This window comes from Syngnathus typhle, linkage group LG17 (assembly GCF_033458585.1).
Source record: "Syngnathus typhle isolate RoL2023-S1 ecotype Sweden linkage group LG17, RoL_Styp_1.0, whole genome shotgun sequence".
In the NCBI taxonomy this organism is placed as follows: Eukaryota; Metazoa; Chordata; class Actinopteri; order Syngnathiformes; family Syngnathidae; genus Syngnathus; species Syngnathus typhle.
Window position 1 is genome coordinate 3,509,371 of NC_083754.1, and position 21,018 is coordinate 3,530,388.

The window sequence follows — 21,018 nt, forward strand, 5'->3', positions numbered from 1 at the left end:
GGTGCTCCCCCTCTCCCCTCCAGCATTTAAGTTGTCCATCCCTGATGTAAACAAAAGTGTGAGCAAATTCCTGAACTCTACAATACGTAACGTGCATTGTCCATTTCACGCAAGAGTCCAATTTGTTTCAAGAACTTTACCTCAATTGAAGAGGGAGAGGGGAAAAAGTTTCAACCAATCATATGGCAGTTCTATCCCAGCGAGTTGCTGTTACTTTAAGACCTATCCGCCCTTGTTTTATTCTACTATTTTTTTCTTGTCTGGCCTCATACAAGGAGCCGTTTAAGACGGGTCGCAGTCACACAGAGCTTGCATTCATAGCCTGGCACAGCGAGCGAGCGAGCGAGGGGGCTGGGGAAGCCTGCAGTGTCACCGTGGTGGAAAGGAACTGGAGGATTCTCCTGCACAAGCCACCGGCAACTTTTCCTTAGTACTGAAGTAAGACGTTCTCTATATTCCTGATATCCCTGCTCTCAATCTGTCTTTTGCCAATTTGATCAAAAAGACACGAGTCTGAATTTGAACAGGTCACACTAGCTGACATTTGGATAATTACAATTCTAATGTCAACCTGCTTGACAATTTAAAAATCATTTAAGAGGTTAGGTTATTATATTCATTTTCTTTTTTTGCCCTAGAGCAAAAACTTTTATTTAAGGCTGCTGATGTCAGAAATGTGTTGAAGTACAAAAACAAAAAAAATGGCAGCACTTTTTGGTTAAATTGGATTTGATGTTAGAGTTTTGAGGAATTCTTTGTGATTTGAATGTGTTTCGATAAAGTTGTTACTTGTTGATACCGATAGTAAGATTGATCAAAGGTGAGTTTGTCTAATTGGAGAAGTGGCAAATTATGGGCAAAGTATTGGCAAATTTCCAGAATTCATAATTATGTAATTTACTGTGTGCACTGGATAAAAAGTAAATAAAGTACAAGAGTGCATTGTAAACTGTTTTATTCTCATGTTTCATAAGAAATAGCCTAAATATGGTTTAGTAATATCAATTCAGATAGCAATAGGGCACAAAACCTATTTGGAATTTTGGGCCAATGTTTAATTTATTTATTTATTCATCTATTTAGGTTTTTTTTTTTTAGATTATTTTTACACCTTGCAAGCACCAACCATTTGAGTGGCTCGGGTAAAATAGGTCAAGCAAATAAGCTACCTGCAAAAGATATCCTCAAGGAGACCTTATTTGGAAAAAATCATTTTTATTTTTGGGGGAAAAAGTAAATTGAATATTTTGGTGGTCTCCCAATGGCATGTTAAGTTGACGACTTCTTTTATAATGCGGGCTGGAATTCAATATTCACTGCAATTTACCTTGGCAAACAAACCATCGAGTTGTATGTTGCCGATTCACGGCCCATTAGCTGATGTGGGTGTAAAATTGAGACAGGGTGTTGACTTGACGGACAAAACAAGGCCACATTTTTGCTACCTCTAATAAACGCGATCCTGTGCAACAAGCACTCTGTGTCAAATCACACCATGAGGTTTATATTTCCGCAACCAGGCCATGTTTATCCAAGAAGTGCAATGTAAATCCCAGGTCTGTGCTATTGCCGCCTCAAATCCTTCCAACGCTTTCTCTCCTGGGAGCTTAGATGAACTGCCAAATATTTAACGGGCGGTAGTTTATTTTGGCGGGGTGGCTGATGCCCGCAGACGGAAACCAACGTGGGGCAATTTTTCAATTAATTGCAATTAAAAAAATGAATTGTTGAACTGTAAGAATTGTAAGCAACATTCTGAAGTTGTGCCGTTTCAGGTCCGCCGTTGGAATTCCATCGCCTGAGTCGCAGAGGAGAGAGACACGGGGGCGTCATCGGATAGGTGGGCGAGTTTGGTGCTGATTGCTGTTCTTTAGCAGGTAAACTGGGGTCTAAGGTGCGCGCTGAGCCGCCTATGATACCAACCACACGGATGGAAAGAACTTTGATGTTCAACCCTCATCGAGTTTTACAACGGAGGCTGAGAGTAGAGACAGATTGGCAGTTTATATTATAATTCAACAGAGGTCAGAAGTGAAGATCAGACACATCAACATCAGTGCAGAAGAGTAGGGACCAAACAGTAGGCAGCCAACAGTTTTAGGGAAAAAAAAAAAAGAGTCAAGCGAGCATCTTCATGAAGATGTCCAGAGAGGAGCAGAGCTTGTCAGATGTCGAGCTCAGCCCCGGCAGGTCGGACGACAGCCGATCACCCGGTCATTCGTCCGGCGCCGGCGGGGATGAGTCGCCCCTCCACGGGCAGCAGCTGCTAGAGGTTCTGGATGACGGCACGAGGGGACACCCCCCGGGTAAATCCGACGATGAGGATGAGCGATTCCCGGCGGGGATCCGTAAGGCGGTCAGTCAGGTGCTCAACTGCTACGACTGGACATTGGTGCCCATGCCCGTGCGGGTGAACAACGGCAACAAGGGCAAGCCGCACGTCAAGAGACCCATGAACGCCTTCATGGTGTGGGCGCAGGCGGCGCGGAGGAAACTGGCAGACCAACACCCGCATCTGCATAACGCCGAGCTCAGCAAGACCCTGGGGAAGCTTTGGAGGTGAGATGGTGTCGTCGTCGCTGCTCAGGTTGTTGTAGGTTGACGTGGCCTTCGATCGAAAGCATCGTCCACATCTGTTCCTTTTCACCCAAGGCTTCTCAATGAGAGCGATAAGCGACCGTTCATCGAGGAAGCGGAGAGGTTGAGAAAGCAGCACAAGAAGGACTACCCCGACTACAAATATCAGCCTCGACGCCGCAAGAACGGAAAGACTGGTTCCGGATCAGGGAGTGACGCAGAAGGCCATATGGAGGGTGAGATCAAGCATAGACAATCCATCTACAAGGGCCTTCATCTGGATGTGGTCTACACAGGGGGGGCTGGGTCCCCTCTGGCAGATGGGCATCCCCCTCATGCTGCAGGTGGGCTGCCGGCTCCCTTGACCCACCTCACGAGTATGCCCTTGATATTATTAGCGGTTCGGATGAATATCTTCTTGTAACGTGGCTTTGTGACTTCACAAAGTTTTAACGTGGTCTGTCCTGTGTGTTCAGGTCACAGCCACAGTCCTCCTACACCACCAACCACACCCAAGACAGAATTTCAGTCTGGGAGGGCAGGGGATGGAAAAAGGGAGGCTTTGGGAAATGGGGTTCTCCGTGGCCCAACGGGAGCCGAGGGTAGTTCAGGTGCCGCAGGGTCCGGAAAGCCTAACATCGACTTTGGCAATGTGGACATCGGTGAGATAAGCAACGACGTGATGGCCACCATGGAGCCTTTTGATGTCAAGGAGTTTGACCAGTACCTTCCCCCCAATGGCCATCCAGGAATCGGGCAGAGTGCTGGTTCAGGAACAGCGACGCCCATAACCACGGCGTCTCATTACACCTACGGGATCTCCTCCGCTCTGGCGGCGGCCAGTGGACACTCCGCCGCCTGGCAGCCGCAACAACATCACGGCTCCCCTCTGAGCTCAGACCCGTCCAAGACCCAGATCAAGAGCGAGGCCTTTTCAGAGGCGGCAGGAGCCGGTTCTCACGTCACCTACACCTCTCTAAGCCTCCCTCACTATAGCACTGCCTTCCCCTCGCTGGCAGCCAGGGCTCAGTTTGCCGAGTACGCCGACCAGCAGGCCTCAGGGTCGTACTACGCTCACTCTGGCCAGGCGCCGAGCTTATACTCGGCCTTTTCTTACATGGGGCCCACCCAACGGCCCCTGTACACTACGATCAGCGACCCATCCGGTGTGTCACAGTCACACAGCCCCACACACTGGGAGCAGCCCGCCTACACTACACTGTCGCGACCATGACAGATAACCAAACCAGAGGGCGCCGGTGCCGGCCCGGCCCCCACGCCCGACCCGACGAGCTGCAGCCGTTTTGGTGAATGCGGTCTGGGCGGAGGGGAGTGGGCTGGCACCGGGGGAGCCGGCTGGGGAGACAGGAGGGGAGAAAGCCCATACTGTTCTCGCCCGGTTGCGGAAATGCAGTCAGAGGTGAAGGCTGAGTTTGGAGCGTGGTGTTTTGACCATTTGATGCAATGAGGTTTGAAATTTAAAATCTCCAGCGCTCCAAACGACACATTTAGATCACGAACGATGGCTTTCTGCGTGGATGTGAGCGAGCAGAATCACAGCTCATTCCAAGAAAGAACGTATTAAACCCTGAGCAATCATTCAATGTATTTTTTTATTTGTTTTATTGAGGAGAGCTCAAGATTTTTGCTGGTCCGTTCACATCTCAGGCACGATTGAGATATATCGCAATTTGTCTTGATTCAGCAAAACAATATGCTAACACTGACTTTTTATTAGGCACATTTGTTCCTATCACTCTGTTTCTTTATATATATATTTTTAAAAACGAATCTGCATATGGGAGGAGAGGGGTTGCCATGAAGTATCATATCATTTTTTATTTTTTTTTATGAAGTCAACTTCTCACGTTTTTGTCAACATTTCCACACATGAGCAAATTGTAAAATCACCAAAGTTTTGAAACCAAAATGTAACAAGGAAACTAACATCATCAAGGTATCGCCCAATAAGATACCTAAATATCGTAAAATCTGATCTTGCAAATTGGTACGTAAAAGATCATGTCAAATTTACATTTAATTTCAGTCATGTAAAAACAACAAAGAATATTTATACTTTATACTTTATAATTTGTTTCAACATTATACTCTTCTGCCTTTATTATTGCCACTGAAAGTCTGTTCCACTGTGAATTGTCACATGATTGTGCATGAGTTCCGATCAACGGCAATTTTGACGAAAATTGCCTCATGCAGAGATCGGCTTTCACAAAGTTGTATTTTCATAACATTTAATTGCTACCATGCCTTATCTTTCATTCTTGCTTTTTACTCATGAAATTCAAATGTAACACATTATATTTTGTCACAATTATTATTCCTTATTATGTTATTCATCTCAAATGTACTTTTATCTTCACTTATCCTACATATAAAAAGCTGGAAAACATGAAATGACATTTTAAAATCACTTTTACTATTTTAATCCAATTGCATGCAGCTTTGCTCTCCTTTAAATTTAATGTACATCACCATAATTTTGTGTTTACGGTAATGCTGTAATCTTCTTTTTTTTCCTGTTTTATTTACTTTTGCTGTTACTTGATGTTTCTTCCAGTTGTGTGTGACAATTGCACACCAACAGCAGAAGCTTAAACATGCGAGGATGATTATTTGCACTCATTTAAAATAAAACTTTGCCTTACAAGAAGCTTGTTATTTTTTTCCCCTTCAATTGAACACACTCAAGGCTCCAGATAGAACATATATATATTTAAAGTGGCTTCATCTGAAGGCCAATGATGGATCTAAATGGTGGATAATCTTTTAATTAATCACTTTATCAGCCTCATTACACAACATTTGCATTTTTTTTTTATATATTGCGTTTGAATGTGAATTTTTGTGTGAGTAGCAGCTTGACTCCTAATTCCCAGTATTTAATCGGCTGGGTAAAAACAAAGCAGGCTATTGAAGGGGAACTGGTGAGGGGGGGTGGGGGGCGTGCCCATAGCTGCAAGGCCAGTCGCTTCACCAGGATACAAAGAGACTCTCATACTGCCCTGGCGTAGACCCCTTTTACCAGACCCCACTTGTGCCGTCCTCATCTAGAGCATTTGCACCCCCTTCCCCATTAAAAAAATGCAAGCACCCTAATGGGATTAAAAGCATTCCCAAATAAAGAATGTTTACCAGGGAAAGGAGCAGTATTTAAAGTGGCAGGACAATTTGCGGCTGCTATATAAGACTATATTCTAAGTTATGGTGCTACTTATCGTGGAAGCTCTTTTCTATTTTCCTTCCGCCTGAAGTTAGCTTTGGAAATCACAAGTCATCCTTTTGAGGTGAGCTATCTATTCTTGCATCAGTAAAATGATGATCAATAAATGGCTGTCAAGAGAGAACAAGTTGCAATGCCCGGAGTTGAAAAGAAAGTTCAGTTGCTTTAAATGCACAGGGGATTTTGTTCTTGTTTATGTGGTTGAAAAAAAAGTCCAACCTGGTGACACTTAGATGAAAAACAAACGATTTTGAGCAAAGACAAGTTGACAAATATTTATAACTGGCTGCTGGACAAGGGGACAGATTGTAACGACTTATAAAAGAAGCCAATCCAGTTTTCACCAGATACAAATACTTTTCAAAATGCCTCACAACTCCACCTTTGTCGATCAAAGAGCAGAAAACTTCAAAACTTGTCATATTTTAAAAGCACAAAAACAAGACATCAAAACGAAAAAGCACAGTGCTACGGCTTGTTCTAAAATCACCGTCCCACAAGGAAAGAAACGCGTGACCACCGAATGAGCAAATGGAAAGAAGACTAATGACAAATGTGGCTCGGCAGCCAATGGCGTGCAGTTGAGAGATTAAAAGATATTAGCAAGATCCTCAGCTGCGGGCGACCTGATGGTGTCCTTACTGTGGTTGGTGCAGCTGATTGTCACATGGCCATGAAAGCAGCCCACAGTTCCCCTTAGGCACCTTCTCTTATCAAAAGACTTACATATGAAATCATCACAAGTAGCATAAAAAAAGATTCATTGTGGAAATCATTGCAAATAAGATCAGAGCAAAAGTTCCCCATTGGTGTCGTTTGATCGCTAATTTTCTTTAGAATTGTACTGACACGCAAATAGTTACAGTGGATGTTTCAACGGGGGGGTGCAGACTTTTCCTCCAAAACAAAGCAACATCCACTGACCTAGTTACTGCTGACAACCTATTTTCCCCCCCAAAACAATACAGAGACTGCTTTGTGCGTGTGTTTTCACGGGAAAGAAAAGTTTGGAGGCGTGAAGATTCAACCCTCATTTCCCCAAAATTGACATTTAAATAATGCACAACATGGATTGTGAAAATATTCCATTTGGAAATTTCAGATGACAAATTAGGTCGTGGAGGTCTTGTAAAAAGTTGTCCGTAACTCCTCATGACCATGTCAACAGCTCAAGGCGTATTTGGGCAGCACAACATGGAATTGTACTAACACTAACGATCGAAAAGCATCGTTTTGTTAGAATGTCAGCATCTTTCTTGATGTGTGACGGAATTCATTTGATTGACGTGAAGAAGAACACTTGTTTCTTAAAAAGCTGTTTGGAAGTCTGTGTTGTTAGTACAGTACAACAAGTACAAGTACTTGAAAACAGGTTTATTCAAAACATAAAACTGCAATTTCACATTTGGGCAAAATAACATTTAAAAAATACAGGCTTTATTCTCTAAAAGAAACAGTACGGTACTTTCCCCAATTTGAAGAACATCCTCCAAATGTGATTTTAACAGACGATACAATGGATTCAATTCAATATAAGTGGCGAGAGAGGACGCTTCTTTGATACATTTACACAGAGTTGCTCGAGAGTTAGAATGAACAAAGACAACAGCACCTCCAGTGGGCATTTGCTGGTAGAAGGAAGGCTGGCTTGCAAATGACTTAATCATTAATGATGAGCTCATCGCAGCCCCAGTCTTCATAACTCCCATCTGGAAGGTATCGGCGGATGATGAGGGGGATCTTTCCGCACCTAGTGAAGGAGACGAGGTGGTTGTGAATGTCATCAATTTGGGGCACGTTTAATCCATTGCTCAGATTATTAGTATTAGTTATAAACTGCCAACTAATATCATGCAGATTATCTGTCACTTAGGGTTTTACTATTATGGTAGATTTATGTTGGAATATAAATTTTACATATATTTATCTATTATTACCAACATAGCGTACTGCTGCTTTTTTTTAAACTACAAAGGAGCACAAATACAAGCAATACTTACTTGAGCTCTTTCATGGCAATTTGTAAGGGGTCCGTTTCTCCTTCCAGTTCCACCATGACGGGTGCGCACATCCTGTTAAGAGCCCTATTAGGTTCCCGCGAGTATCCGGAGAACATGCAAACTCCACATAAGATGCCTTGAGGCAAGATTTCAACTCAGAGCGGACATGCTAACCCCTTTTGAATAGATACGTCAATGAAGACAGGTTCAAACTTTTGATTGGTAGTGCATGTAGTACTGACATTTAAAAGCATTTTATAACATTTGAGAAAATTGCAATTGTGTATTGTGCGCATTCAAGCCAAAACACTTACGCTATCTGGAGAGCTCTTGTTCCCAAAACTCTGGCTCGCTCATATTTTGTCATGTATGATGTCGTTATCCTCTTCTGGTTGGCCTGCTGGCCCTCGCCGGCTGGTACGATTTGTACATTCTCTTGATCTTCCTGTTAAAAAGAGACAAGAAAAGAAAGTTTCAGATTTATGGCTGAAAATGGTATCTTGGCAGAACGTCAAAAAGAAGATGGACACTTTAAGTAATGTTATGATAAAGCCTTAACTCACATCTTCCGGGTTTTCCAAGTCATCTAATTCTTCATCCTCTTCGGCATCATCAAAATCTCCGTCATCGAAACTGTAAAATTGTGAGAAGTTATTAATCTTAACAGGGGGGGAAAAAGACTTAACTATTGCAGTCAGACATGTTTTGTGGTTAGGTTACAAGGCAGCTGGACGACTAGCACACATTTCCTTCAAATATATCCCATAAGTGAAGCACTGAATGCAACTTTTTAAGTTACTTACTTATCTTCGTTGTCCGACATATCCTGCTGAGAAGTCTAAATGCACTAAATGAATTATTTCAATGATTTTATCCCCCTGCTATGTTTGTTGTATACAAGCTCATGCACGAGTATGATAAACGATTCACTTCCGGTTCTTGTGTGTATCACAAAATAGATCCGGACTAACAGAGTATAAAATAATGGTTCCATTTGTTTAGTTTGTTTCATTCGACAACCAGAGCAACAATGTTATCATCAACATTGCCAGTATTCTTATAAGAGCCGACAAATATTGTTTTAAACGGTAAAATGTGCATTTAAGTTGTTATATTACAGCACAGTATAATTCTGTGGTTTGTAAACAGCGACGTCTAGCGGATCTTTTGTGTCACCACAATAATATAGTGGGTTTTTTTTGCAAATTAATATCGTATATGAAACTTGCGAATTTTAACGTACATATTAAATCATTTTCTTACACAAAAACATATTTAAGAAATTCTGAACATCGTGGAAAATTTATTAATGTCAGAAGTGGATTCAATCTAAACATTGACACAGTATACAGAAACACACTTTTCAGAATATAAACTCCTCTCTAATTTCGACACTAAAAACAATTTTTTGTCTTTTGTTATCCATATACTATTACCCAAATTGTAACATACAACATCGTTGTAGTTGCTCAGAATTTCCTTCTATGAACTGAAATATATTTTTTTTAAAATTAAACATTCAAATGTATTGAGGTGCAAGCCTCCATCTGTATCTGCAGTAAAACATGCGTACTGTGACTGCATTTCAAAAAAATAAATACATATACAGCATATACATATCGTTAGCCTAATGGCATAATTTCTTACATCAAGGGTAAATGACAACAGTACAGTACAATGGAGCGTCAATGTGTACAAGCATAACTCAATTTGGTGTCTGAAGTTGTCCTCAGTTTTATTCTTCTACAGTCTGGACAGAACTTCAGCTGTTTTTGTCCACAGAGTTTGTGCTGCGCTCGCTTTTCCGGTTCATCTTAAAAACCTTTGAGGGCTTGAATTTTCCTTTTGACTTCTTCAGCTCTTTCAAATCTTCTTTCTGGAGCTCTGACGAGACCCAAGAAAAAAAAGAATCCACACAAGTCATCATTTCCAACACACTATGCAAACATCTGAATAAATCGAGATCATTGTATATCCTCACCTTGGTTCTTGTTTACTTCCGAAAGTACATCTTCTTCTCGCTCCCTAATTGGAAAACGAAGCTGCATTACTACGACATCAAAATCGATTCTGGAATCATTTATTCTCAATGCACCTCTTCCTATCTTGATCTAAAATGCTGACGATCTGGTTCCTCTGCTCGATGATGCCAAGCAGCTCGGCCATCAGGCTTTGCTCTTGACTTCGATCTTCTCGACTCCACACGCTCTCTGAACATCCAGTATAAAAGAACCATTGCGTGTAACATACACATCCAAATTGAATCTCAACAAATGGTTGCACAAACTCACCCGGTTTATTGAGGAGACGTCTAAGCTCATACTCAACATCTGCTTGCCTTTCTTCCAAACTTTGCTGCTTAGTCCTACCACAGAATCAGTTCAATGTGATTATCTGGATTTATTTATTTGAAATACACACAGCAGTGCAAACACTTGCATTCCTACAATACTTTAGCTCCTTACAAATAAACCAGCTCAGTATCTCGTCGCATCAGAATTTGCCTTTCATGGGTAAGAGAAAGCCATTCGGTCACGAGACGTTCTTCCTCTTCATCTAAAATGAAATGGAAATATAAGTGTTTTGTTGATGTTTTATGTTAATTTTTGGTTGAAAATAAAATGCTTGGTGAACCATTCTGGCACTCTCTGATACTTCTCTCCAATTCTACGCCTTTTTCCTCCAATGCCTCCAGCTGTTTTGTCACTTGGCTTTTTTCCACCTGCAGATCTGCAGCAGAAGCGTACTGGTCTGGCTGCACCTGCCGAACGACAAATAATAGCCAGCGTTCTTTTCATAATAAACCACTTAATTGACGTGTAATCCAAATTAGTTATCAATCAGCATCATACCTTCCTTTTAACAAGCGGGAAGCCGTGTCCGGGGGCAGCGGCTCGTCCAGATGTGAGGGCCTGGCATGTTTTGGATTTGGGTATTTCTGCTTTTGCATCATAATGGTCCTTCTCTACGAAAACCTACGTAAAAAAAAAAAAATAATTGTACATACACTTACAACTATTGCATACAAATGACTTAAATATGAACCCACATCTTTAAGAAAAAGATTCATTTCCATACCTTATTTGATTTATTGTCCTCCGTCACCCCAAAAGGCAATTTAGTAGATTTAACAGCTGGCACAGAAAGACTTCTTGTCAAAACAGGACTAGGATTTTTTTTTTGTGTGACATTAGCGCTCGTTAAATCGAAGCAACCAAGTTGAGCGGTGTGTCCACCATGAGCGTCTTTAGGCTGTAACTCCGTTTTGACGGCATCTTCCTCATCCAGGTCCTCACCGAAAGGATTGGGAGGAGGGACTCTCGGTCTGTACCAGTACACCTGTCCGTTTGGACCACGTTTGGCATGCGTGGGGGGTCCCGGGGACTGAACAGGAGGTAGTTGTGTCCAAGGTCCGGGATGGATGATGCCCAACCATGGATGGTTGGTTTTCACTGGATTTTTCGAACTCATCCTAAGTACGATTAAGAAAGCGATGATGAGTGTTTGAGATTTATTTAAGTACAAAGAAAGAAATGTCAGCTGACTTACATTTGTGATGAAAAAGGAGAAGAGTGACTTTGGGCGATCTGTTGAGGTGCCACCTGTTTACTCTCTGCAGGTACTTGTGCATAAGGCGAGGACGACTTTGGCGTCGCTTCAATTTTTTTCTCGTCCTTCCGCTCAGCACTATTGGTTGTCTCCTCGACGTTTTCTGGGAATTGCGTCATGATTGAAGCAAGAATTCAACCAACATTACATTTGCTGAGTTTGTTTCAGGTGTTTTTTTTGTTGTTGCATTCATTTCAATAAGTGGAAATTGTGTTCACATTTATCAGCCCTAAAAAAAATAAAATAAAAATAGTCGAATAAACGTCTTTACCTGAGGTGCTGCTCGCTGTTTGGGAAAGTTGAGTCCCGGCTGCAAGGACAGAAACCGACTCCTCTTTGGAAGCCAGCTGTTTACTTTCTCCGGTCACTTGCAGTGACGAGAATTCCGAGGGCTCGTCAGTTTTTGTCTCTTCCGTTCTTGCCAAAAGCGATAGCGAACCATCGTTGCCATCGCTTCCCTCGTCGACGTATCCCGGAGCAGGTTGAGGAGACGTTTCCCTTGACATGCTACTCTGCCTTTCCGATGACTCATATTGTACTGTTTGCTCGATCTGCGGTGGTTTATAAAGCAGTCTGTCATGTGACCTTGTTGTCTCAGAATACTGAGGAACGTTGATGAGCGTCAATCCGTCAAGAGACAGGCACTCTTCCTGTACCTCAAAGTTGTTATCTGTTATGTGATCAGAGCAGATGAAACAACCAGTCTTCTTTTCTGGAACGTAAAAGCCTGCTGCAAGGGTGCCATGGCACACTTTGCATCTGAAAGAAATACAACTTGGTCATGTGACACATTTTCAGAAATGTTAGTGATATTTGAGTAGGAGTACCTGAAACAACTGCGATGCCAGATCTCGCCTCGGATCACTCGTCTCTGAATGAGATGAACGGGTTTCGTACAAAAGCGACATGCATTGTGGAGACTTTTGTTCGAATAACCATCGTCTTTGCTGGAGGGCGAAGAACCCGAATGCTGGTGGAAAAAGAAATTGGAAATACAAAATTGGCTCTTTCTTTCATATGTTGGATGATTGACTCTTTTATCACCTTGTTTGATGAAGTGATGTGTGATGATGACTTCAAACTGGAAGGACCTGCTGCAAAGTCAAGATAGAAAATGGAAATGATGAATAAAGATCACAGGAGGAAAAACTTGTTGAGCGCAACCCGACTGCATGTAAATGGAATGAGTGAAGAGGAAATTGCAAATGAAGGTCACAGTTGTTGATTTGAAATCTGAAGACGACTTCAAATCAAAATAAAAAGTGTCAAACAGAGAAGGAGATGCTTCTATACTTACCGTGAGATAGCCCGCTGAAATAGTTGTAAAATTGGGAAAGGTAAGTGATGACGCTCAAATAGTCAGGCACCTCGGTGGCAAGCATATCTTTGGGGACCAGGAAAGCGGGGATGCCCAGTTTTGTCTCTGCAACCTCAAAGGCCTGAAACCAGTGCATGGAAAGACACCAAACCAAATGACATGTTTTTTTGCATAATAATGTGCAACTGCTTGTAAATCCCTGCTGTGCAAGATTACACGTTTGTTCAAAGGGACACGTTTCTATTGTGTGCAACCGACTCACCAGTTGGTTGTTTTCGTAAATATTAACTCTGGAGAGGAAGCTGAAATCTCTGGATCAAGATGAATGAAACAAGACAATAACATTATTTAGAGTAGGAAATGTCAACACAAAAAACATGCCTGTTAAAATAACATAACAAATGAGCTGACTTTATTTTGACTACAGTAATCCACTTTACTTTAAAAGGAAGATGGCTACGAGTGAGATTAAGTTGTTCTGAAGAGATTAGGCCCACTGTCAGATGTAGATTAAACAGCATGCTACAACAAATGTAGGGGTTTTTTTTGTGCACACCATGCAGCCAACTTCAGCCCTGCACAAATAAAGAAAACAAAACTACTTACATGAGATCCGGGCGGTGTTTGTGGATGATTGCACAAAACGCAAGTCCATCTCGGAACGAGGTGGATAAATTGGTGATCTCCACTTGTGGGTAGGTGGTGCAGGTTTGAACACACCATTTGAGCAAGGCTTTCCTCGGTGCCATCGTGTCATGGGTGGCACTGGACTTCATCACGAGGGTTGGGTCAGCGTGACATCCATCAACACAGCAACGTGGAGGCGAAAGGCAAGCGAGTTCGAAGGCTACATTTAGCACGCCGTGTCAAATGTCAATATTGCGTCTACATTTTAAAACAAGATTAGGTGAAGTTCGGTTAATAATAATTTTCCGCATGAGAAAAAAACTGCACGGAAGTTGACAAAAGTCGATCTAGTCGGCGAGGATTCAGTCATAGAAGTCACTTCGCATCCCAAACCAAAATAAATCGTTGAATTGTGGCGAAATCGCAGGTCTATTTGATCGCAGAGGTCCTCAAATGTTATTTAAAAAAAAAAATCCCCTCGCTGCATGTCCATCCATCTTGCTGTGCACGACACAAGGTAATCAATAGCTGCCACTAGGGGGAGACAAAACGCTGTCGCGAGATTTTCCTAAACCCACTTTGCACAACTTTTTCGCGTTTGTTTTCTTTTAAGTGTTTATTTCGAACATGTATAGCTCCTCCTCTTCCCTGCTCATCTCCAGACTACTTAAAATATTTATGTATATTTTTAACTGATTCATGCTCGGACGTAGTTGAAGATATGTACAGTTTAAATGTAATGCAATATTCCGGAATCAGTACAGCTCGTTGTAATTAAAGACCTAATAAATATCTTTGAAATAATGGAAAAAGTCAAACCGTAAAATAAAAGCTTGACACACTTGCAGCCACAAAATATCTGACTGAAAATAATGTAATTAAATAAGATTTTTAGAATCACGACTGTGTCAAATTTCTGGTACAGTGACGTCATTTTGACAGCGCATGTTCAACATGGAGTGATGGCCACCCCAATTATGATTAACGCATTGTATCCTAAATAGTAAACTCGCGTAAACCCCCAAAACATCATAATCTGTCAAAAATAAAACGAATGCTTTATTGTTGTTTCATATTAGCTCCGCCTATCCGCGCATTGTACGTGCCTTTACGTAGCTCGTCACAAGGCAGACCAGACGACTTAAAGCTTGCTGTGATGGCTGCTCCTCCCGATTCGGAGAGTTTGGAGTCTCGCATCAGTGAGTTTTTGTTCTTAAATAGGCGCGCTTTATTGTCAGATGGTTACCGAACATACATAATAGAATATCGGCGTGCTAAGTGTGAGGTGTCAATGTTGTTTAAGTGGCTAGCGAAGGCGGTTCCGTGCCACACAGGAAGCTAACCTAGCTCGACAGCTACCTGTACTTGGCAGCTGTCAACACAGCACAAACTAACGTACTGTCAGCTTCAAGGATTGATTTTTTTTTTTAGTAGTGAACGTCAGGGACTCTCGTTTTCAGTATTGCGTCTTCCCTTGAGTATTATTGCTGTTCACCCGGAAGAAAGTTCTGGAATTGACCGAAATATCGTCGAGACCACACCGTGCAGGCTAGCTAACATTGACGTCCAATGTATCTTGAGGTTGGCCGTTTGCTTTTCGAAGCAAATACCGAAATCAATGCTTTGCAGTCTTTGTTTAGCTACGCCGATATTTTTGCATTAGGAAAAGAAATCTCACGACACACCACTAAACAAAATTGGCACAGGTTATTTATACACTTTATACACACATTTAATTGTGCGGAGGTTGATTGAGGGGTGCTGGATTTGTGGAATTTTGAATTAACGCACAGAGCAGATATTGTATAAAAGATCATCTAGAGGAGCCTCGTAAGAAAGTGCATGTAAGGACCCAAGATGTGTCCTGTAGGAGATGACTGCGAGCTGCTTCATAGAGCACCCCTAAACGACTCTGGAACAGTTGGCGAGCAAAGACACATTATTTACAGTAAATAACTTCAATACCAATTAAATGTCATTGATTTTTTTTGTTTTTTTGTAGCAGCACGCCAGATCTCATCACAAATAATCCGATTGTCCACGTCTTGCAAAGCATTCCCTAACTATCTCATGATCGCAACTATTTTACCGAGTTGGCATCTTTTGCTCTGCAACTTAATGTAATAGTAATAATGTGGAAAATGAAGCTTTTCATCCACATCTTCTTTCCTGACTGTTGAATATTTCAGACAGAGCAACCAATCCACTGAATAGGGAGACCGACTGGAGCAGCATCAATGCCTTCTGTGAACAGCTCAATAATGATTTGGAGGGGTAAGAGCCAGATATATGCAAATTAGATCATTTTTACCAATTCCACTTTTTTAGTTAGTCTGAAAAGATCCATTATAAACCCTGAATGAGTGAAATTGGTGTTGTGTTGCAGGCCTCAGCTGGCTACCAGGTTGTTGGCCCACAAGATCCAATCTCCACAGGAGTGGGAGGCCATGCAGGCTCTTGTGGTAAACAAACCGTTTAGGTCACAATTGGCTGAAATGGTATTGATGCTTTTTGTTTACATTGGCCTCTTTTGGAACTTTCTGCAAGAGGGTGACAAGAGTTTTGGGTGTTGCGCTTTTATCACGGCATCCTAGTCTTTCCCATATAGTGGATCCGGTTTATCTAGCTGCCTATTACTGATGTGGCAACTTGATATGCTTGTTTTTCCAACTTACTCTGCTTATCATCTAAGGCTACACTGCATTGTAGCCCAAATCTTTTTTTTTTTTTTGCAACGCATGTAAATGAGAGCACTGATTAAATTAGCGTTTTATCAGTGAATCTGCACCATTGATCAGTCTGTCAGGCTTTTTTTTAACGATTTCACTCCATCTCTGTTAGCGCTTATTCCAATGCAATACATCAATCCTTCTTCACCAGGTTCTGGAGTCGTGTATGAAAAACTGTGGGAAACGCTTTCACAGTGAAGTAGGCAAGTTCCGCTTTCTCAATGAGCTCATCAAAGTGGTTTCGCCAAAGGTAGGATATTCTCATGTGCACATTCCTGCATCGTTTTCTTTCCCCCCCTGCAGTCCATGTGACATGAGATATGTTGTTGTCCTCACACAGTACCTGGGTTCGCGCTCACCGGAGCCAGTGAAGAAGAAAGTCTTGGAGTTGATCTACAGCTGGACGTTAGGCTTGCCCGATGAGTCCAAAATCATAGACGCCTATCAGATGCTAAAGAAACAAGGTTGGAAGTGCATGGAAAGCCATTTGGCATTAACTCATATGATCTTTGTCCTACCTAGTTGAACAGTGCAGCAAGTTGAATAATTGTCTTATCAGTAATGTTTTTTTTTTTTTTTAACAAAGAGGCTAGCTACAATTAAATACGAATTCAACAGCATTGGGGGGGAAAATAATTCAGATTTTTTTCCTTCTTCATTTAAAGGTATTATCAAACAAGATCCACAACTGCCTCCTGATAAACTACCCAATCATCCACCACCCAGACCAAAAAATGCTGTATTTGAAGATGAAGAAAAGTCTAAAGTAAGAAATATACACATCAAGACTTCTCACCCACTTGCTTCCTTTTAACGGTCCTCGTACTTTGACAGATGTTGTCTCGCCTGCTGAACAGCTCGCATCCCGAAGACTTGAAGGCCGCCAATAAGCTCATCAAGGAAATGGTCCAAGAGGTAACCCCAAGGCCAAAGCAGCAATGAAAATCCATTCGGTCTTTACAATCAACCTGTGCACACAAAAGATACATTCAGTCCTTTTGAACTTATCGTAGGATCAGAGACGAACAGAGAAGGTGACCAAGCGGGTGGGGGCCATCCAGGAGGTCAAGGAGAGCATCACTTTGCTGACTCAGCTTCTGCAGGACTACGATGCCAACACTACAAATCAGAGTAACGCTGAGCTCATACAGGTGAGGGCCAAAGAGCGTCTCTTCTCATTTTGATTGGAAAGATGAAAACCAATTTTGATCACGTTTGTATTATTCTTACAGGACCTTTACCAGCGCTGCGAAAAAATGCGACCCACACTATTCAGATTGGCAAGCGATACGGAGGATAACGATGAAGCTTTAGGTGAGCACTACCATCATCAAAACCAGTAAACCACATTTTGTTTTGTGTAACCCGTCTCAAAATGTTGCGCCGATTGTCGTCTTGCGCGACCTTTTCCAAGGTTCCACAGGTTGCGTCTTCAGCTATTACAAACAGTCGACTCGAAGTTGTTTCGCCTACCTTGGACATTTATTCTTCCACTAGAATCCTAAAATAAACTCAATGATTGCACATTAACTTTAAGAAAAAAAAAAAAAGACATCTTAAGTAGATCAGTCATTTATTAATAGGACTTGAATCTCAACTCCATCATCTGGTTATTGATTGACATTGTCTGCATGTCCAAAGGCACGGCGATACTACATTTGCGTAAATGGGCTTTCAGATCAGAGCCTGGAAAGCAGTACTAGCAATTAGCAGTAATTGATCTAAAGCAACGCGGCGTCCTCTAGTCCAAAGCCTATTGTGGCCCTAACAACATAAGCCACAAAGCCGTTTCTCAATTGCAGTCGGGATCTTTTGTGCTCCCTATCAGCACAGTGATGACATTTAAAGGGCGTCTTTTCTGGGCTTTCCGCAGCGGAGATCTTGCAGGCCAACGACAGCCTGACCCATGTCATCAATTTGTACAAGCAGCAGGTGAAAGGGGAGATTGTGAACAGCAACAATGCATTAAACGCACAAAAGCAGACAGGTTGGTGAAGCACTGCTAGGTGATTGGCCATGAACACATTCAGATTTTTTTTTTTTTCTTTCTACTTCATAGTGGGGACAGCACTGCTGGATCTGTCTGGCTTGGACACATCGCCCCAGTCGCCCCCATCCTTCCCAGAAGTCCCTACTCCAACCGACAGCCTCAATGCAACCTCGCAGGAAACCGGCATCTCCCTACTTGATGATGAGCTCATGTCGCTTGGTAACCCTAATTATTCCTATTTTTTTAATCTGGCTATAAAGTAGTCAAACATTTTGTCATGTTGGTATTGTCCCACTCAGGTTTAAGTGAAGGAACACACACCTCCAACCCTCCCTCCCAGCCCGAGGACTCCACAGCTTGGGACTCCTTCCAGGTACGTGGCACAAAAGAACTTTAAATATGTTGATCTTTCCTTGTATTGATGTCCATTTCTCCTTCAAGTCATCCGACAGTATCGATGCAGACACCCCAGCGGCACCTAGTCTTCTCCTGAGTCCGGAACCTTCCTCCCACTCGCACCCAGTCTCTCCCGCCTCTGCTCCCAAAGGCTCAGTCCTGGATGAACTCGATTTATTAGGAAAGACCCTGCTGCAGCAATCTCTTCCTCCCGAAGGCCTACAGTTCAAATGGTAAAAGAAATACATTTGGGGTAAATAAATAATTGTCTTTTTTGTCAGATCTTTTGGTACTGTGCTGCAATACTGACCTTTGAGGTTTTCTTCAATAATTCCGTATTGACACCAGTGAATGTGACGGTAACCAGTCTGTGTCTGCATGTAGGGACAAACAGCAGGTCAAACCAACTCTGAGAGATCTACAGAGCAAGTCGGGGTCTACTATTCCCCCCAACCGCATCCCGCTCTTCAGCTCAGACCGCCCCGCGCTGCCCCTCCCCTCCGAGGCCACCACGTTTGACATGTCCCCCGCATGCCCAGAGACTGCATCTGCTGAGCTTTCCCTGGCTGATGTCTTTGTGCCTCTCGAATCCATTAAACCTAGTAAGTAGACTTGCTTTTTTTTTTTTCCCCCCAACAACAATTCAATTGCTGATATAATCATGGATGGATTCGCCTACCAGGTAGTCTGCTGCCTGTGACTGTCTTCGATGGACACAGCCTGCGGGTCCTTTGCCACTTTGCCCGTGATTCGCCGCCATCTCGCCCCGACGTGCAGGTGGCCATCATCTCCATGCTGTCCTCCGCTCCCGTGCCTGTCACCAACATAAACATAAACATCTCTGCTCAGAAGGTCGGAGAGGATGTTTTCATTTTCCCCATTATTGTCAACGTGATGTCACATTGTTGTTCTACTTGTGCAGTCAATGGGAGTAAAGTTGCAGCCACCATCTGGAAGCGATTTGCCACCGTTCAATCCCATCCTTCCTACTGCTGCTGTCACACAGATCATGCTACTGGCAAACCCAAGCAAGGTACACCCAAGTTTTAACTCCTTCAAACTCTTAAGAGATATGAATATGTCTTAAAAATGCTTTTAAATGCTGATTTCTAAAGAATGGAAAAGAATGGGGAAAAAATATACTTTCTTTTGGTAGGCTTCATGTTTGTATAGCAACAAAACACAAATTCTGCAGGCCTTGCAAAATCTATGTTTAACATCTTCTTCCCGTTTGTGCGCTTTAGGAGAAAGTTCAACTGCAGTACACATTGAGCTTCACCTTGGGCGACCAGGTGCACAACAAGAGTGGCAGTCTTGAAAACTGGCCTGCTTCAGACACTTGGGGGAACCTATAGCGGCCGGCAAAGTCCAACCTGACAGACTCTTGTCCGCCAAACTCAGCTACACTCCGTACCTATTCGAAATTTTTGTTTGCCCCTCCCACTTCTGCTCATGCTCTCTGTGTGCTTTGCTTTAACTGACTTGTTAATACCGCCTCTTTTTTCCCCCCCTTCTTCTCTCTCTTCCCCCAAATCTTTTAAAGACTGCTACAAATGAAGAACCGACATTCACTACTGCATGCGCATATGTGCTTCGGGTCGTTGGCCTTGAGCACAACGTTTGACTTTGTAGATTTGGTCCTCACTTGTGCATGCTCTGCTGTCATGACGCGTGCCAAGACGGAAAGGACATATGCGTTACCTCTTAGTTTGTCAAACCAAAAACTGCTGAATCATCACTTATGTCTCTCATCAATGGGGACTTTTCCTTGTTTGTGTCATGAAAGAAAAAAAAAAGTACTGTGACATTGTGTATTCTGCCATATGTGCCTCTTTCTCAGTTCTGTTTAACTTTTAGCACATTTGTTCTGTAATACATCATTTGTTTCAACAAGTTGCAGTGTATCATATTTTAATACTTTTTTTTTTTTTTTTAAATAGGATCTTTGTTAAATCGTGATCATGGCTCTTCCTATATCACCAATACATGAGTAAAGTAAAATTGAAAATGCATGAAATGGATTGCTAGACAAATTGCAACCTAGAGCTTGTTGTCCATCTTGTTCATTTGAGCTCTGCAGTCTTGAGTCCTTCCCTCACGTTCTGCTCCCTCCTCCTTAGAGCGACTGCTTTGTAAATACCAATGTACATTTGACCTGTGCAAAAGCATAAACAGTGCTAAGATATGAAGGAGTAATAAAGGTTTTGGTGGAGGTGGGGGTTAATTTAAACACTGGTGCAGTAGGGTTGTGTTCTTGTCATTTGAATTCATACTTTGCAGGCTTGGCATGCTTACAGAAGCTCAATTATCAACCGTATTACATTATAGTTAACATTATGATCTTGGTTGTCAATTTTGTGCTCTCATTTAAGGACATAAAAATCTACTTTTAAATTGGATGCAAGTAGTCTCCAAAATGAGTGTCATGATTGCGAATACACAATATACAGATTGGCCACTAGAGGGCAGTATACAACATACATAAAGACACCAGACGACTTTTGACAACTTAATGAGTTGTTTTTTGCAGT

General features: G+C 42.3%; 4 protein-coding genes across 8 annotated transcripts; 2 read left to right on the plus strand and 2 right to left on the minus strand.

The window, feature by feature from the left end:
* Positions 1-244: 244 nt before the first annotated feature.
* Positions 245-5,248, plus strand: LOC133170160 (transcription factor Sox-10-like). 4 transcript variants are annotated; one of them, XM_061302873.1, is made up of 5 exons: positions 245-438; positions 1,776-2,559; positions 2,653-2,954; positions 3,054-3,239; positions 3,327-5,248. In XM_061302873.1, exons 2-5 carry the CDS (start codon positions 2,135-2,137, stop codon positions 3,809-3,811), a joined length of 1,398 nt encoding a protein of 465 aa, XP_061158857.1. In that variant the 5' UTR covers positions 245-438; positions 1,776-2,134; the 3' UTR covers positions 3,812-5,248. The 4 variants fall into 4 exon arrangements, with proteins under 4 accessions (XP_061158857.1, XP_061158855.1, XP_061158856.1 ...); XM_061302871.1 differs by having other exon boundaries at positions 246-438; positions 3,054-5,248; XM_061302872.1 differs by having other exon boundaries at positions 246-438; positions 2,653-2,921; positions 3,054-5,248.
* A 1,929-nt stretch (positions 5,249-7,177) lies between these two features.
* Positions 7,178-8,782, minus strand: polr2f (RNA polymerase II, I and III subunit F). Its single transcript, XM_061302935.1, has 5 exons — positions 8,622-8,782; positions 8,382-8,451; positions 8,133-8,263; positions 7,819-7,890; positions 7,178-7,568 (listed from the first exon to the last, which is right to left on the minus strand). The coding sequence occupies exons 1-5, from the start codon at positions 8,639-8,641 to the stop codon at positions 7,478-7,480; spliced, it is 384 nt and encodes a 127-aa protein (XP_061158919.1). The 5' UTR covers positions 8,642-8,782; the 3' UTR covers positions 7,178-7,477.
* Positions 8,783-9,101: 319 nt separating this feature from the next.
* Positions 9,102-13,909, minus strand: LOC133170152 (MICAL-like protein 1). 2 transcript variants are annotated; one of them, XM_061302859.1, is made up of 16 exons: positions 13,352-13,909; positions 13,008-13,056; positions 12,725-12,866; positions 12,472-12,521; positions 12,255-12,397; positions 12,084-12,186; positions 11,699-11,978; positions 11,368-11,530; positions 10,897-11,290; positions 10,671-10,793; positions 10,453-10,579; positions 10,284-10,374; positions 10,110-10,183; positions 9,914-10,028; positions 9,800-9,843; positions 9,102-9,702 (listed from the first exon to the last, which is right to left on the minus strand). In XM_061302859.1, exons 1-16 carry the CDS (start codon positions 13,519-13,521, stop codon positions 9,581-9,583), a joined length of 2,190 nt encoding a protein of 729 aa, XP_061158843.1. In that variant the 5' UTR covers positions 13,522-13,909; the 3' UTR covers positions 9,102-9,580. The 2 variants fall into 2 exon arrangements, with proteins under 2 accessions (XP_061158843.1, XP_061158842.1); XM_061302858.1 differs by having other exon boundaries at positions 11,699-12,186.
* Positions 13,910-14,412: 503 nt separating this feature from the next.
* On the plus strand, positions 14,413-20,717 carry gga1 (golgi-associated, gamma adaptin ear containing, ARF binding protein 1). Its single transcript, XM_061302861.1, has 17 exons — positions 14,413-14,571; positions 15,562-15,646; positions 15,759-15,834; positions 16,253-16,351; positions 16,442-16,565; positions 16,767-16,867; positions 16,936-17,016; positions 17,115-17,252; positions 17,334-17,415; positions 17,975-18,088; positions 18,161-18,310; positions 18,391-18,464; positions 18,533-18,720; positions 18,872-19,089; positions 19,170-19,339; positions 19,410-19,520; positions 19,732-20,717. The coding sequence occupies exons 1-17, from the start codon at positions 14,427-14,429 to the stop codon at positions 19,840-19,842; spliced, it is 2,067 nt and encodes a 688-aa protein (XP_061158845.1). The 5' UTR covers positions 14,413-14,426; the 3' UTR covers positions 19,843-20,717.
* The last annotated feature ends 301 nt before the right edge of the window (positions 20,718-21,018 follow it).